The sequence below is a fragment of the Papaver somniferum genome, chromosome 1 (assembly GCF_003573695.1).
Source record: "Papaver somniferum cultivar HN1 chromosome 1, ASM357369v1, whole genome shotgun sequence".
NCBI lineage: Eukaryota > Viridiplantae > Streptophyta > Magnoliopsida > Ranunculales > Papaveraceae > Papaver > Papaver somniferum.
Window position 1 is genome coordinate 200901159 of NC_039358.1, and position 18704 is coordinate 200919862.

An 18704-nucleotide genomic window follows, 5' to 3' on the forward strand; every position below is an offset into this window, starting at 1 on the left:
TAGACGTTAGATAAAATTTTAATAATCAGTTATGAGAAACAATTACAACCTTAGATTTATCTATTGCAAGAATAAATATGACATTATCCATAACAAGTAAAAAAGATTATGTCAATTTAACACTTTTTATTTTTTTGTTGGCTTTATATAACTGATAATTGTTTTTCATATTTTTTAATTATTATGTTTCTTACGAAGAATTGCTAGGTTGACCGAAATATGTGTCCCGAAGAAATCACCGATTGAAACATGTAGTGGGACCTACTGAAAAAATCAACCACAACTTTTGTAATAATGTTATTTTTGTTTCTATTGACATACAATAAACATTTTCCCACTACGACACTGAACCTGCATTACCGCCACCAGAACGACTCATTACCACTACCTTTTCCACCACAATCATTATCGTCATCGGCTCCATGCATCACCACTCTCAAACACCACACTGATTATCTCTAATTTATATCGATATAATTATTAATATATTTATTTAATAAAAATATATTTAGAAAAATGTAATTGGTTAAAAAGAATTTTAAAAGTTATTATGTTTCTTAATTAACAAATTTATTATTTATTTAATAAAAGTATATTTATTAAGATAATTATAAAACACTTATGATAAGAGATTAATTAAGTATTTATTATAAGAAATTAATGATATAATAATGACGTAAACAACCACAAACACAAATTTAGCTTTTCTTAAGAGAAATCTAAACCACTCTCTAAATTGCTTGAGTTGTGTGAGATTGCATTTCTTCGGCGGAATGAATCAGCAACAAATTTCAACTGCCCTCAAACAAAAAGAGGTTTCAGTGGTCCTTAATATTGTTTGTTGGTTTTAGTCACTCAAAAATGCCCATTCCCCACTCAACTTACTACTGTTTCCCATTGTAGATGCATGATTGTGAGACTACATGCATCACCTAGCTGGTTGTCCACAATTTCATACCCTGTTTTAAGAAGATTCCTCTCAAAAAAAAACTAACAATCAAATACATTGTTTGTATAAAAACTGCTTTTAACAAAGACTTGTCTTCAATAGAAAAAATCAAAATATATTGAACTTAGATACTTAAAAACATATAATATTCCTCTGTATCATCAAAAATCTAATCTCTTCACTTCTCTACACTAATTAAGTTAAACAAATAACAAAGACACTTAATAATCCCTTAATTACTTGGCAAACCAAAACCCGTTACCACTAATCCTCCTTGGATTAACAACTCTGCAATTCTTCCTAATCTCACCAGCTTTCCCAGACTGCAAATCCCCCATTTTCACCATCCCTTCAACAAAAGCTCTGTAAAACTCACCTTCATCCTCACTAAACATCTTCACATACTTCCTCGTCGGTTCACCAGCAGAATACAAACTCTGATCAGAATTCAAAAACCCTTTACCAGAAACCAAATCCTTGAAATACTGATTATCAAAATAATGCGGTGTTGCATCAAGATCACCAATAACTTCTTCATCACCACCGATTGGACAAAGCTTGTTCAGTTTTGATTTGTACTCTGATTCAAGCTCTGGGTCTGGTTTACCTGATCCTGATTGATTGTAAAGACGAAACATTATTGAGAAACATCTTCCATTACCGATTGAATGAGACCCAGAAAGTGCTACTAAATCTTTGACAGAGAGATTGAATTTCGCAAAAAGGTCTATTAGATATGTTGCATTTGCTCTTGGACTTGGCATGATTTTGTCTGAATCTTCCTGTCTTGCTATTAAACTATCTTGTCTGCCCAATTTCACTTCCCAATTTGGTCCTCCACTCTGCAAAAATAAAAAAATCCCAAAATCAGAATCAAAGGGTGTGATTGATTATTTTGTGCAGAATCAAGGAAAGGGTTTCTGGGTTTTGTTTGTTACCAGGACAACAGCATCTCTAGAAGCCATGATTATGATATCAGCACAAGAAACAACATTTGGACAGTGTTTCTCCAACTCTTCCTTAATTTCATCGATGGTTTCGTATGATCTCAGTGAGTTTATGTTGGAGAGTGATAGTTTTTCACCAAGCATCTTTGGTGTATCATCAAGTAACAGAGATGCATCACAACCCTGTTTTACACCAAAAAAACAGAGCATCTAGAAAATTGAAGAAATGAAGAAAAATAGAGGAAAAGAAAGAGTGAAATTGATTTTTACTTACATTAACGAAGCAGTCATGGAACTGTAATCTCATAACAGAAGCAGCAACCCTGAGTTCTTTGGCCATGGCATTTCTCAACACTTTTTTGACAATAGATTCAGCGTTCGGACAAGTTTGTTTATAAAACCCATGTTGTAATTCCGCAGAAGAAGAAGCCATGGATATATGAACAAGGAAGAAGATGAGAAAGTAGAGAGATGAATTGAATGGAGACATTGTTTTTCTGGTTGGGTAGAGATGGGAGACAGTAATTGATTTTGTAGTGAGTGAAGGGAACTTGATGGACTCACTGGTCTGGTGAATTTCATTCATTTATAGACCCCAAAAATCAGTCACACGTTACAAAGTATATTTAATTACTTCATAATGACTCATTTAAGTGATAAACCAATTTTACACACTTCTTCGTTAAGGGCATGACAACACAGAGTACACGTACATTTTTAGTATCATGCAATTCTGAGCTGTAAGATTTGACGGCCAAAAAAATGGATGCTCATTGTGTAGTTGAATACGCGATGCATTGGACCTACCTATCGATTCTGCTACCCCTGTCTTCTGTTGAAATTTTTTCCTTCTCCGGAAGTCATAGTTATCTCCGTCATGCTCGTGTCAATCGGAAAGAATGCATGGTTGCAATTGCAACTGCAGGTTTTATATGGTGATGAAAATCTGTGGAAATTGTTGCATGGGGATGTCAGTCGTACTCAGAGCCAGAGATAGAGTACAAGGTTTTCAGTGTGTGTTTTAGGGGAAGAGACAAAGGGTGGCTAACAGGGGGGCCAATAGGGCTGTATACAAGGGCCCAGCCGCCCAGTACGTGATGTCACTCCCCTGCCACACACACACGTAGGGTGACTGACCTGGTCCCACCGATGCTCGTTGATTTTCCCTAGTCAAACTTTTGCATTCCGGTATATAAATTCTTCCGCCAGATTATCTTTGCACGACTGGTGTGTCGCCGGCGGCGGCTTCTTTTTTCAGAGAAAAAGGCGTTAAATTTGAAAGCGATTTTAGCGAGGTCTAGTGGTACTAACAAAATCGAGCTGTTACCTTTGTGGTGGTCCTAAATTTCATTGGTAAATGACTCGTGAAAGAAACTACTACTAGTACCATGTACTATTGCGAAAAGTAACAGTCCCCCACTAACTAGAAACAAAGAAAGGACGTAGAGAGTTCACTTCAGTTGCCTATATAGTGCAGGAATTGGATGCCTTGGCTCCTAAATTCACCATGGGGCATGAGTGAGAGGTCAAAACAAGCTTGATTCTTTTGACAAGGTTTGGGACTAGCGTCCAGGAACTCTAGCGTACTATGTAGTCTTTCTTTCTTTCCCAATTTCCCAAATTTGGGATAATCTCAAAATATCTTCTATTGCTTCACAAGGAGGCTAGACATTCAAGCGTGTCGAAGGTCATCAAAAAAATTGACGAAATCTGGTGCAGTTTTCCACAGCCATTTATCAAGGCTGCTAATTGGGATACCAAATTGTTTGGGATGGACCAATATGTATATAAGACAAAATATATACAGTATTGATAAGGGATTGGTACATCCCCAAACAATTTGGCACCTATATTAGCAATTTTGCCATTTATCGCTTCCAAAAAAATTAAAAAAAAAGAAGTCTAACGTGGATATACTTTTTATATTATTTTCTTTTAAAAAAACAGAGGCTAACCTAATATAACTTTATACGAAGTTTACAAGATCATAAAACAATCGTACATATTGTAGTATTTTCATCAAAGTTTGCCTATCAAATTTATCTCTTCAGATCTAGAAATAATTTCAGAAATCCTTTTCTCTCGGAAAGGAGATGACCAGACATATAAGGGAAAACTGATTTTAAAAACAAAACGAGTACGTATTAAAGCATAAGGCAATAACTATATCAAGCCCAACCCAATGTTCCTCAAAGCATGTAAATAACATGAGCCAGACTTTTTTAAGTTTAGATTGTCTAGTACAATCAAGGTAGCAATGACCCGACTTGTAACCAAAGTGTGTCAAATAGTAATCCAAATGTAAAACAAGGAACAATGAAATCCTCTCAACATCATAAATAAAAAATATAGTAGGTCTGGAATTATTTGGTGTAGTTGAAGCTGATGCAAAAAAGACAGTTAACCTTGATTTGTTGAAAGATAAGAACTAAAGATGCTATTATGTTTTGTTTGTTTCTCTGCCAAAGCACCAAAAACATATTCATGAGGCAAACAAAATTCAGACCACAACCAGCAATCCACCGGGTCAGATTAAACTAGGATCTCAATATTATTCTTAAAGAACTGTCAGGAAACTTTCCTCCACAGAAAATAATGAACTCGCCGGAAAATACAACAAAACTTCTATAACTGCTGGAAAAAATCACTTTCAAGTTTGCAGAAAAATCCAATAAGAGCACAAATATACAAGTACAATGAAACCAAAACAAGAAAAATGCTAAAGAAACAGAAACTAAAATATACAACAAATCTAATTATTTTCGAGTTGCCGAAAATGAAGCTAATCTATTGACTTCGACGGAGGTCACATCTAGAAAAGGTTGTATGTCTAAATTTTTTCTCCATATCAGAATAAGAAATATACCAATACCAAACAGCTGATGAACTACCAGTAAAACTATGAGATATCAACGGAAAAACTCACTAGAAAGACTAAAAGAGAGAGAGAACTAACTGGAAAAAAAACCAGTCGGACTAAGGGGGGAGAAGAAACAAGATTTGGGTGTGGATCGGGTTAAAACATTGCTCGGTCGAACTCACAAGTGTTGCTATCTCAAGCTTGTTGTCAAATTTAGTTGGCCAAAACTATATATTGTTTATAGTTTACATTTAGTCAAGTCTCGGATTAGGATTGAAGTGAGTAGTAGAGTACCAGACATCACTGCGTTCTACCGTTTGAAGGCGAAGGTCAACCGAATCTTTTGGAGAAATTTATCAACAAAAGTTAAGTGAAGACTGAACCACCTATTTCTCAAGTTTTCACCTTTCTATCTATGAGACATTGTCGCATGATTAAAGTATACATTACATGCATAATCGAAATTTTGAGTCAAGTATATCTTGATTAATCATTCTCGAAATATGCTGAGATTAAGAACATTTGTTCATGCTTGATGAATTTGGTCAAGAACATTTTATTGTTTTTTGACCTAATTATGATTTAAGATTTAATCATTTGAAAACAGCCTGGAACAGTGTTATGTGTCATTGATGTTATTCATGAATGTTTCAAATCGATTATTAGAGAGACATAAAACTACTATAAATCTGGATACATGACGGTCTGCATATCAATTCATATACTGGGAGAACTTTAATAAGTTCAGAGCCGCAGTACATGTACCCAATACACGTACCGGCATAGCTATAGTTCGACAACTTTTTTTTGGTACGCATAGCCGGTATCCATACTGTAAAAAGTCTGTTGACTCGTGAACCAGGAAGCCACATATATCTAGTATGTAAACCAGAAAAGATCTGTTGGTTTCGAAACCGAAAAGGTTCGCATACCTAGTATGAGAACCATAAAAAATATGTGATTTCTTGAACCTGTTTTTGTCTTAAGGGTATACATACTCGATATACATACCATAACAGAAATATTCACGGACATGTACAATTCACATACTTACCCTGTCGAACATTTTTGGATGTATCAGAATCATTTCTACGAGATAATCGTCATCTAAACAACTCTCTAAAAACATTATATACATGTTCGATCACATTTGTGACTTAAGACTAAAGTACTAAAGTATTATATGAAAATGGTTAAGCTTATCGTTCAACTGGCTAGTTTCGGCTAACCTTCATGAACAGGTCTTTGTACACGGTTCGATTATGGTTCATCCTAACTAGAGTGTATGTTTTGATATGTTAATATCAAGTCAAGTTTTTCATCTAACAGTGATTATTGATTACTTGATTCTAAAGCTACCTTAATTAGCTTAATTCTTAAACAACCTTGAAATTCAAAGTTTATATAAAAAGTGAAAAAGCGGGGATCTAACAACCTCACCCAATATTTCAATTAAAAATCTGTATGGACTAACTCAAATATACTTTCAAGAGAATCAACTAGACAGTTAGACTCAATCTTAAGAAAGATATATCAAAGAGTTAGTATCTCAATATCTCGATTCAATCTTTACTCAAGCAAACAGAAATCTGCGAGTCTAATTGAATACAAGAGAAATAACTTGGATGGTACCAAAGACCAATACCCAAGGATCAACCAATTTCAATCAACAACCAAAGGTTGGATTTCAAAAATCTGTGATATTTCTATTATATAACAAAATATAATGCGGAAAAGAAATAACACAGACACCAGAAGTTTTGTTAATGAGGAAACCGCAAATGCAGAAAAACCCCGGGACCTAGTCCATATTGAACAGACATTGTATTAAGCCGCTACAAACACAAGACTACTGCAAAATAACTTCGGTCTGGACTGTAGTTGAACCCCAATCAATCTCACACTGATCAAAGGTACAGTTACGCTCCTTACGTCTCTGATCCTAGCATGATACTACGCACTTGATTCCCTTAGCTGATCTCACCCACAACTAAGAGTTGCTACGACCCAAGGTCGAGGACTTTGATAAACAAATCTGTATCAAACAGAAAAGTCTACGATAATAGATAAATCTATCTCCCACAAAAATACTACGAGTTTCGTTCCGTCTTTTGATAAATCAAGGTCAACAGGAACCAATCGATAAACCGGACTTATATTCCCAAAGAACAACCTAGAATTATCAATCACCTCACAATAATCTTAATCGACTAACGAAACAGGATATTGCGGAATTACAAACGATGAGATGAAGATGTTTGTGACTTCTTTTCTATCTTGCCTATCATAGATATCAATCTCAAGCCAATCTTACGATTGTACACGTACGATAGATACAACAAGATCAGATCACACAACTACAAGAAAGTAGTCCGGTCTGGCTTCACAATCCCGATGAAGTCTTTCAGTCATTAACCTACAGGGTCTCGAGAAGAAACCTAAGGTTAAAAGAGAATTGACTCTAGCTAACACAACTAGTATCACAGAGGAGGTGTGAGGATTAGGTTTCCCAGTTGTTAGAGTTCTCCTTTATATAGTTTTCAAATCATGGTTTGCAATCAATGTTAGCTTAGTAACAAAGCATTCAATATCCACCGTTAAATGAAAACCTGATTAGATTCAAGCTAATATCTTTCAACCGTTAGATCGAATCTTAGATTGTTATACACAAACGAAATGTAATTCATTTAGGTTTGAGTAACCGAACCTAAACGTGTACACTTAGTTGGTTCACGACAGTTAACCAAATGGTTAGCCATATGAGCACTTTCATATCAACCATATTCTTCTTTACCACAACTAGTTCAAATGACTCAAATGAACTAGTTAAAAAGTTGTTCAATTGCTTAGATCTTTTGGAAGACACAATTGAAAAAAAATCGGTTTGATTCACTTGAATCGATTCATGAACATTATAGTCACGGTTTGCAAAGATTGCATTCCTTATAATTTAAATGTTTAAGTTCATGAACTGACCGATTTGATAAAGTAACCAGCTTAAGTATGCGTACCTAAGCAATCGGAATTGAGTTGGTTTTGGTTTCCAACCTCAGCAAAAATTCTCGGGCAGAAAACTTACGTCAGTATGCGTACCCGAGATGACTGGTTAAGAGTTTGTCAATTCCCACACTCAGCAGATATTCACGGACGTGAAATTCCGCAAGTATGCGTACGGGTACGCGTACTTAACATGTCTCCTTCACCAATTTCGTACACATACATATGCATACACTTGGTTCCCGGTTCATGGATTTATACACTAATGTACGAACACACTATATATGCTTATATCCAAAGATGGTTATATAATCTCAACTCTACACTTCAATCATTGAAATATTCTTAGAGTATGTTATATAGTTGTTATTCAAAAACTATTTTTCATCAAAGCGATTTTCAAGATATTGAAATGTCAACATGACTTTCGTCACAAGTTAAGATGAACTTGGCTAAAGCGAAATCTTACCGACGCATATTTCGAGAAATGGATAGGCGAGTTAAACTCGGCTCGAAATAACAAATGTATATAATTGAAATCTATATACCTATACGACTTTTGTCTCAATAGTAGGACATAGAGTAGATAGACTTTTGAGTGAGAGATAAGTTCAAGTCTCCACGTACCTTTTAGACGATGAAGTTCCACTGGTTCCTTGAATAGTTCTTCGTCTTCATATGATGATCGTGGTGGAGTCTGGAGCTCAACTACACTTAACTATCCTAGTCCAAGACTTTAGTTATAAGTAGACTAGAAATCAAGACATATATCTTGTTTATAGTCTACATTTAGTCAAGTCTCGGATTAGGATAGAAGTGAGTAGTAGAGTACCAGACATCATTGCGTTCTACCATTTGAAGGCGAAGGTCAACCGAAGCTTTTGGAGAAATTTATCAACAAAAGGTAAGTGAAGACTGAACCACCTATTTCTCAAGTTTTCACCTTTCTATATATGAGACATTGTCGCGTGACTAAAGTAGACATTATATGCATAACCGAAATTTCAATTCAAGTATATCTTGATTAATCATTCTCGAAATATGCTGAGATTAAGAACATTTGTTCGTGCTTGATGAATTTGGTTAAGAACATTTTATTGTTTTTTGACCTAATTATGATTCAAGATTTAATCATTTGAAAATAGCATAGAACAGTGTTATGTGTCATTGATGTTATTCATGAATGTTTCAAATCGATTATTAGAGAGACATAAAACTACTATAAATCTGGATACAGGACGGTATGCATTCCAATTCACAAACTGGGAGAACTTTAATAAGTCCAGAGCCGCAATACATGTACCCAGTACAAGTACCGGCGTAGCTATAGTTCGACAACATTTTTTTGTGGGCATACTTGGTATCCATACCGTAAAAAATATGTTGACTCGTGAACCAGGAAGCCACATATACCTAGTATGCAAACCGGAAAAGATCTGTTGGTTTCCAAACCGAAAAGGTTCGCATACCTAGTATGCAAACCATAAAAAAATATGTGAGTTCTTGAACCTGTTTTTGTCTCAAGGGTATACATACTCGATACACATACCATGACAGAAATATTCACGGACATGTACAATTCACATACTTACCCTGTCGAATATTTTTGGATGTATCAGAATAATTTCTATGAGATAATCGTCATTTGAAAAACTCTTTAAAAACACTATCTATACATGGTTGATAACATTTGTGACCTAAGACTAAATTATTAAAGTATTATACGAAAATGGTTAAGCTTATCGTTTAATTGGCTACTTTCGGCCAACCTTCATGAACAAGTCTTTGTACAAGGTTCGATTATGGTTCTTCCTAACCAGAGTGTATATTTTGCTATGTTAATATCAAGTCAAGTTTTTCATATAATGGTGATTATTGATTACTTGATTCTAAAGCTACCTTAATTAGCTTAAATCTTGAACAAGCTTGACCTTCAAAGTTTATATAAAAAGTGAAAAAGCGGGGGTCTAACAACCTCACCCAATATTTTGATTAGAAATATGTATGGACTAACTCCAATATACTTTCAAGAGAATCAACTAGACAGTTAGACTCAATCTTAAGAAATATATATCAAAGAGTTAGTATCTCAATTTCACGATTCAATCCTTACTCAAGCAAACAGAAATCTGCGAGTCTAATTGAATACAAGAGAAATAACTTGGATGGTACCAAAGACCAATATCCAAGAACAATCAATTTAAATCAACAACCAAAGGTTGGATTTCACAATTGACCCATACAACGCACAACCTATGATATTTCTATTGTATAACAAAACATAATGGGGAAAAGAAATAACACAAACACCAAAAGTTTTGTTAACGAGGAAACCAAAAATGCAGAAAACCCCGACACTTATTCCAGATTGAACACACACTGCATTAAACCGCTACAGACACTACCCTACTACAAACTAACTTCGGTCTGGACTGTAGTTGAACCCCAATCAATCACACACTGATCCAAGGTACAGTTGCGCACCTTACGTCTCTGATCCCAGCAGGATACTACGCACTTGATTCCCTTAGCTGATCTCACCCACAACTAAGAGTTGCTACGAGCCAAAGTCGAAGACTTTGACAAACAAATCTGTATCACACAGAAAAGTCTACGATAATAGATAAATATGTCTCCCACAAAAATACCTACGTGTTTTGTTCCGTCTTTTGATAAATCAAGGTGAACAGGAACCAATCGATAATCCGGACTTATATTCCCGAAGAGCAGCCTAGAATTATCGATCACCTCACAGTAATCTTAATCGACGCAGCGAAAAAAGATATTGTGGAATCACAAACGATGAGACGAAGTGTTTGTGATTACTTTTCTATCTTGCCTATCGGAGATATAAATCTCAAGCCAATTATTACAATTGTACTCAAAATGATAGAAACAACAAGATCAGATCACACAACTACAAGAAAAGTAGTATCTGTCTGGCTTCACAATCCCAATGAAGTATTTAAGTTGTTAACCTGGTTTAGAAGAAGAAACAAAAGGGTAAAGGAGAATCGACTCTAGCTTATGCAACTAGTATCACACGTAAGGTTTGGGGATTAGGTTTCCCAGTTGCTAGAGTTCTCCCTTATATAGTCTTTTAAATCAGGGTTTGCAATCAATGTTAGCTTGGTAACAAAGCATTCAATATTCACCGTTAGCTAGATGAAAACCTGATTAGATTCAAGCTAATATTTCTCAACCGTTGGATCGAAACCTTAGCTTGTTACACACAAATGAAATGTCCAATTTTGGTTTTATGTAACCGTTCCCAAAAATTAACATTTGTTGGTTCAACAATAGTTAACCAAATGGTTAGCCATATGATCACTTTCATATCCACCATATTCTTCTTCACCATAACTAGTGCAAATGACTCAAATGAACTAGTTAGAGAGTTGTTCAATTGCTTAGATCTTATGCAAATACACAAGACACAATCGAAGCAAAAACGGTTTGATTCACTCGAATGGGTTCATGAACTTTATAGCCACGGTTTGAAAAAGTATTCTTTAGTTTATTTAAACATGAGTTCAAGAACAACCGGTTTTAGATATAACCTACTCAAGTTCGCGGACTGGGTTCGCGGATTTAAGCTCACGGAAGGAGTTCACAAACTCCAACAGAAATTCTCGGGTCGAGAACTTCCGCCAGTTCGCGGACTTGGCTCACGCCACATTCCATTTCTCTTGATCAATAAAGTTCGCAAACTTTGGTTCAAGGAATAAGAACTTATACATATATGTGTTTCCACAACAATGCTTATATATATCCTACCAATGGTTATGTAATCTAAACTCTCATTTCAATCATTGAAACATTCTCATAGGACGTTATATAGCCGTTATTCACAAACCATTTTTCGTCAGAGCAATTTCCAAAGTGATTGAAATATAACATGACATTCGTCACTAGGTAAAGCTGAATTTGGCTAAAGAGAAAGCTTACCAACACATATTTCGAAAAATAGATAGGCGAGTTAAACTCGGATCGAAATAGCAAATGTGTATAATGAAAGTCTATACATCAAAACGACTTTTGTCTCAAGAATAGGAGATAGAGTAAATAGACTTTTGAGTGACATATAAGTTCAAGTCTTTACATACCTTTTAGTCGATGAAGTACCAGTAGTTCCTTGAGTAGTCCTTCGTCTTATATGATGATTTCATGGAGTCTTGAGCTCAACTACACTTTCTATCCTAGTCCGAGACCTTTAGCTATAATAGGCTAGAAATGAAGACTTATAGTTTTGATCACTAACATTGACAAACATACTTGAGATAGCAACGCATGCGAGTTCGACCAAGCAATGCTCTAAAAATCTCCCCCTTTGTCAATTTTAGTGACAAAACTATTAATACATATGGAATACAAAAAATAAATAAATTAACTTTTGTAGCTCCTATTCCACATGCCTAATCTTTAACATTACTCGAAATCTTCGTCACTTCCAAGTACTCCAATGATCTCAAAGGTTGTAAGTTTAGCATCATCGTTGTTGAAAATCCGTAGCTATAACAACAAGAAAACAATAGTTCTCAATCATTGTTATACAGTGTCCTAGTATTATTACACAGCGTCAAAGTCCAATTGTATCACAACTTCAACAACAATACTATGGTGATATGTATCACTCCCCCTTAGTCAATACTCCATCTCACATGGAAACCACTCCCCCTTACATAATGATCCGAAAACCATATGTATTTATAGTGTGAACAACATGTTAATTCTCCCCCTTTTTGTCAATAAAAATGGCAAAGGTACAAGAACGGGATCCTAATGAAATTTCCGAAAGAGACATTTCTTCACCAAAAGAAAGCAAAAGTATATCATCTTATTTAGATGTAATCATAAAGCCGAAACTAAATTCATTCATCAAGGAGTTTAAAGATACAATATAACCCCTATAGTATTTCACAGCCGCACTCCCCACAAAGATTTGGAAATTAAGCGCAAGTTCAAAAAGAACTCTCCCCCATAATACGTCATTCTCGAAAGAACAATAAGAGCGACCTTAATTTCGAAAGAAAAAAAGGATTTCTTTGGACATAACAAATCACGTACAAGTATGAATGTGAATCCAAAATACTCAATTAAATTAGCCACAAGAGAACCATGATTAATTTAATTGAAAATGCTCAACATAAGTGAACTTATGGAGACTAAAAAACATACAATTAGATTAATCACAAGAGAACCCATAATTAATCTAATCGAAATACACAACCAAACTAATCACAAAAATAGTCAATTTAATTGGTCATGCTCGACATAAGAAAACTTACGGAGCAACAACTAAATAACCAAATAAGATGATTAATTTAGTTGAAAATGCTCGACATAAAGTACCTCACGGAACAACAACAAAGATAATCATAAAAATAATCAACTTGGTCGTTTAGTGATCAACATAAGACACTTTACGGATCCTCACAATAATACATAAAATATGGATCACGGAAGATCAATACTGCGGAATACACAAGGATTCATTCTACTTTGCATCACTATTCGCATAACGAAATTTAATAGACATAATCCTTGTAAACAAAGGATTTTAACCTATCTTCCATCAATAATTGACATAATAGGCTTAACTTTTGTATTTGTCAAAAGTCCATTCATTCCTTTATCAACATATGAATATCGACTTACGAAAAACTTTACTATTGACAAGATATGAGACAATCATAGTTCACGGACACAAACACACATGTCCCATAAAAAATTGTAATATATAAAACCATAAAGATTAATACTGCAAAAATCATCTTCCAAAAACGATTTGATTCACTCAAATCGGTACATGAACTTTATAGCCACGGTTTGCAAAAGCATTCCTTAGTTTATATAAACATGAGTTCAAGAACAACTGATTTTAGATATAACCTACTCAAGTTCGCGGACTTAAGCTCACGGAAGGAGTTCACAACTCTAGCAGAAATTCTCGGGTCGAGAACTTCCGCCAGTTCGCGGACTTGGCTCACGCCACATTCCGCTTCTCTTGATCAACAAAGTTCGCAAACTTTGGTTCAAGGAATAAGGACTTATACATATATGTATTTCCACAACAATGCTTATATCCTACCAATGGTTATGTAATCTAAACTATCATTTCAATCATTGAAACATTCTCAGTGGACGTTATATAGCTGTTATTCACAGACCATTTTTCGTTAGAGCAATTTCCAAAGTGATTGAAACATAACATGATATTCGTCACTAGGTAAAGCTGAATTTTGCTAAAACGAAATCATTTCGAGAAATAGATAGGCGAGTTAAACTCGGCTCGAAATATCAAACGTGTATAATGAAAGTCTATATATCAAAACGACTTTTGTCTCAAGAATAGGAGATAGAGTAAATAGACTTTTGAGTGACAGATAAGTTCAAGTCTCCACATACCTTTTAGTCGATGAAGTTCCACCAGTTCCTTGAGTAGTTCTTCGTCTTGTATGATGATTGTCATGGAGTCTTGAGCTCAACTACACTTTCTATCATAGTCTGATATCTTTAGCTATAATAGGTTAGAAATCAAGACTTATAGTTTTGATCACTAACATTGACAAACGTGATTGATATAGCAACGCATGCGAGTTCGACCGATCAATGCTCTAACACTAGCGAAACAAGATATTGCGGAATCACAAGCGATGAGACGAAGATATTTCTGACTTCTTTTCTATCTTGCCTATCAGAGATATCAATCTCAAGCCAATCGTACGATTGTACTCGTACGATAGATACAACAAGATCAGATCACACAACTACAAGAAAAGTAGTCCGGTCTGGCTTCACAATCCCAATGAAGTCTTTCAGTTGTTAACCTACAGGGTCTCGAGAATAAACCTAAGGTTAGGGATTAGGTTTCCCAGTTCCTAGAGTTCTCCTTTATATAGTTTTCAAATCAGGGTTTGCAATCAATGTTAGCTTAGTAACAAAGCATTCAATATCCACCGTTAGATGCAAACCTGATTAGATTCAAGCTAATATCTTTCAACCGTTAGATCGAATCTTAGCTTGTCATACACAAATGAAATGTATTTTATTTAGGTTTGAGTAACCGTACTTAAACGTGTACACTTAGTTGGTTCACAACAGTTAAACAAATGGTTATCTATACGAGCACTTTCATATCAACCTTATTCTTCTTAAGAACAACTAGTTCAAATGATTCAAATAAACTAGTTAAAGAGTTATTCAATTTCTTAGATATTTTGGAAGACACAATTGAAACAAAATTGGTTTGATTCACTTGAATCGATTCATGAACATTATATCCAAGGTTTGCAAAGATTGCATTCCTTATAATTTAAATGTTTAAGTTCATGAACTGACCGATTTGATAAAGTAACCAGCTTAAGTATGCGTGCGGGTATGCGCACCTAAGCAACCGGATTTGAGTTGGTTTTGGTTTCCAACCTCGGCAGAAATTCTCAGGTAGAAAACTTCCGTCAGTTTGCGTACGGGTTCGCATACTTAAGGTGACTGGTTAAGAGTTTGTCAATTCCCAAACTCAACAGATAATCACGGACGTGAACTTCCGCCAGTATGCGTACGGGTACGCATACTTAACCTGTCTCCTTCACCAATTTCATACACACACATATGCATACACTTGGTTATCGGTTCATGGATTTATACACTAATGTACGAACACACTATATATGCTTACATCCAAAGATGGTTACATAATCTTAACTCTACACTTCAATCATTGAAACATTCGTAGAGGATGTTATATAGTTGTTATTCAAAAACTATTTTTCATCAAAGCGATTTTCAAGATATTGAAATGTCAACATGACTTTCATCACGAGTAAAGATGAACTTGGTTAAAGTGAAATCTTACCAACACATATTTCGAGAAATGGATGGGAGAATTAATCTCGGCTCGAAATAGCAAATGTTTATAATTGAAATCTATATACTTATACGACTTTTGTCTCAAGAGTAGGAGATAAAGTAGGTAGACTTTTGAGTGATAGATAAGTTCAAGTATCCACATACCTTTTAGTCGATGATGTTCCATTGGCTCCTTGAGTAGTTCTACGTCTTCATACGATGATCGCGGCGGAGTCTGGAGCTCAACTACACTTAACTATCCTAATACGAGACTTTAGCTATAAGTAGACTAGAAATCAAGACATATATCTTGTTTATAGTCTACATTTAGTCAAGTCTCGGATTAGGATAAAAGTGAGTAGTAGAGTACCAGACATCACTGCGTTCTACCGTTTGAAGGCGAAGGTCAACAGAAGCTTTTGGAGAAATTTATCAACAAAAGGTAAATGAAGACTCAACCACTTATTTATCAAGTTTTAACCTTTGTATCTGTGAGACATTGTCTCATGACTAAAATAGACATTACATGCGTAACCGAAATTTTGATTCAAGTATATCTTGATTAATCATTCTCGAAATATGGTGATATTAAGAACATTTGTTCATGCTTGATGAATTTGGTTAAGAACATTTTATTATTTTTTGACCTAATTATGATTCAAGATTTAATCATTTGAAAATAGCCTAGAGCAGTGTTATGTGTCATTGATGTTATTCATGAATGTTTCAAATCGATTATTAGAGAGACATAAAACTACTATAAATCTGGATACAGGACGGTATGCATACCAATTCACATACTGGGAGAACTTTAATAAGTCCAGAGCCGCAGTACATGTACCGACGTAGCTATAGTTCGACAACTTTTTTTTGGTTTCCATACCGTAAAAAGTCTGTTGACTCGTGAACCAGGAAGCCACATATACCCAGTATGCAAACCATAAAAACTATGTGAGTTCTTGAACCTGTTTTTGTCGTAAGGGTATACATACTCGATACACGTACCATGACAGAAATATTCACGGACATGTACAATTCACATACTTACCCTTTCGAATATTTTTGGATGTATCAGAATCATTTCTATGAGATAATCGTCATTTGAGCAACTCTCTAAAAACACTATCTATATATGTTTGATCACATTTGTGACTTAAGACTAAAGTATTAAGTATTATATGAAAATGGTTAAGCTTATCGTTCAATTGGCTAGTTTCGGCTAACCTTCATGAACAAGTCTTTGTACACGGTTCCATTACGATTCATCCTAACCAGAGTATATGTTTTTCTATGTTAATATCAAGTCAAGTTTTTCATCTAAGAGTGATTATCGATTACTTGATTCCAAAGCTACCTTAATTATCTTAAATCTTACACAACCCTGACCTTCAAAGTTTATATAAAAAGTGAAAAAGTGGGGGTCTAACAACCTCACCCAATATTTCGATTAGAAATCTGTATGGACTAACTCCAATATACTTTCAAGAGAATAAACTAGACAGTTATACTCAATCTTAAGAAAGATATATCAAAGAGTTAGTATCTCAATTTATCGATTCAATCCTTACTCAAGTAAACAGAAATTTGCGAGTCTAATGGAATACATGAGAAATAACTTGGATGGTACCAAAGACTAATATCCAAAGATCAATCAATTTCAATCAACTGTAGTTGCAGGAAATCCTACACAACACCCCTCATATGATTTCATTGTTGATCAACTCATTTTTAGGTTTACACTCTTAATTTTATTGATTAAATTTTGAATGTTCTTACAAGAAAGATAAAGAAGTCAAGAATGATCTCTGCTTTGGACTTTCTCTCTCCTATTTACTTGATTCTTACTCAAAAAGATCTTTCTCACTCTCTACAACTCGTATGACTATTTATAAGGAAATACATAGTGGATGATAGCTAATCTTTCCTTTATTTTCTGTTGTGGTTTGCGACATTCGCGCAACCTTACAAATGTTAATTTCGCAAGCTCTCTAATTTTCGCAAGACTATCACATTTTTCTCATGATCCTTGCTGACGTCGTTTCTGAAATTGTTCTGCGACGCTATTGTACAATACCATTGATAATTTCGCCGAGACATAATTGTTGCGAGATTCTGGTCCTACATATTTCCTCTTCTCATATCTTCTCTGCAAAGTAGAGAATGATGTGAGAAATGCCGCAACTGCTTATCTTTTCATATTCCACATTTATCACACGTACTCTCTCTTCCATTTATTTCTTGACACGTCTTCTGTAACCGACACCTTTCAACCGCTCACGTCTCTTCGTCTTAATGGTGTTTATTTCTTCGAGAAGTAAATTTTCTTTATATACTCTTCTCCCTCCCTCTTTCCACTTTCTTTTTACTTTCTCTTCTATTTTTATTCTCTCATATCTGCAACTCTGTCATTCTTCTGCAAATTCTGCTGCTGTAATTTTTTCTTCCTTCAATTCTTTTACTTTCTATACATTCCCATACTCTATATTCAATTATGGCTCCAAGTGGTCATAGATATGAGAAGAATCTACAAGATGTCCAAAAAGATCTTGCTAATAAAGGTCTTACACTCTCCCCCATTCCTGGTGTGAATGCCAAATCAATTCTTTCTGTCAAGCTTTTCTCCAATCAAAATTGTGATGATCAATCAATCATAATTTCTCTAGGTCAAATTCTCGCAGGTCTCCCTATTCCTCTTTATAACCCATACATTCCTTTATTTTATGAAATTTTCGCTCATCCGGGGTTTTCGCGAGCCATTTTCCAACTAAGTGGGGATTGCATCCATCTGATGCTAGAGTTCGCTAATCATGGTGCTGGTAGAGGATCTCTTTACTCTAAAGAACTTAGGGATCCAAAATTCGCATACCTAGAGATAGTTGCTGAGAAATATACAGTGGAGAATTTCTTTGAAAACTACGAACTTATCTCCATGAAGAAAGAGAATACTCGCTGGGGTATTCGATTAAGAAGAAAAGATAACATTGATGAAGCCAAAATTCTTATGCAAGATATTGACTGGCATTCTGGTAAAAACACCTCTCCAATCCAAAGATGACAAATGGTGTGTTTCCTTTAATGCTAAAGGGTCCCTTACATTGCTGGA

The 18704-nt window shown here is 35.0% G+C and overlaps 1 protein-coding gene across 1 annotated transcript; it reads right to left on the reverse strand.

The window, feature by feature from the left end:
- Nucleotides 1-1033: 1033 nt before the first annotated feature.
- Nucleotides 1034-2469, reverse strand: LOC113312081 (peroxidase 17-like). The gene is made up of 3 exons (XM_026560849.1): nucleotides 2171-2469; nucleotides 1888-2079; nucleotides 1034-1791 (listed from the first exon to the last, which is right to left on the reverse strand). Exons 1-3 carry the CDS (start codon nucleotides 2384-2386, stop codon nucleotides 1186-1188), a joined length of 1014 nt encoding a protein of 337 aa, XP_026416634.1. The 5' UTR covers nucleotides 2387-2469; the 3' UTR covers nucleotides 1034-1185.
- Nucleotides 2470-18704: the final 16235 nt, after the last annotated feature.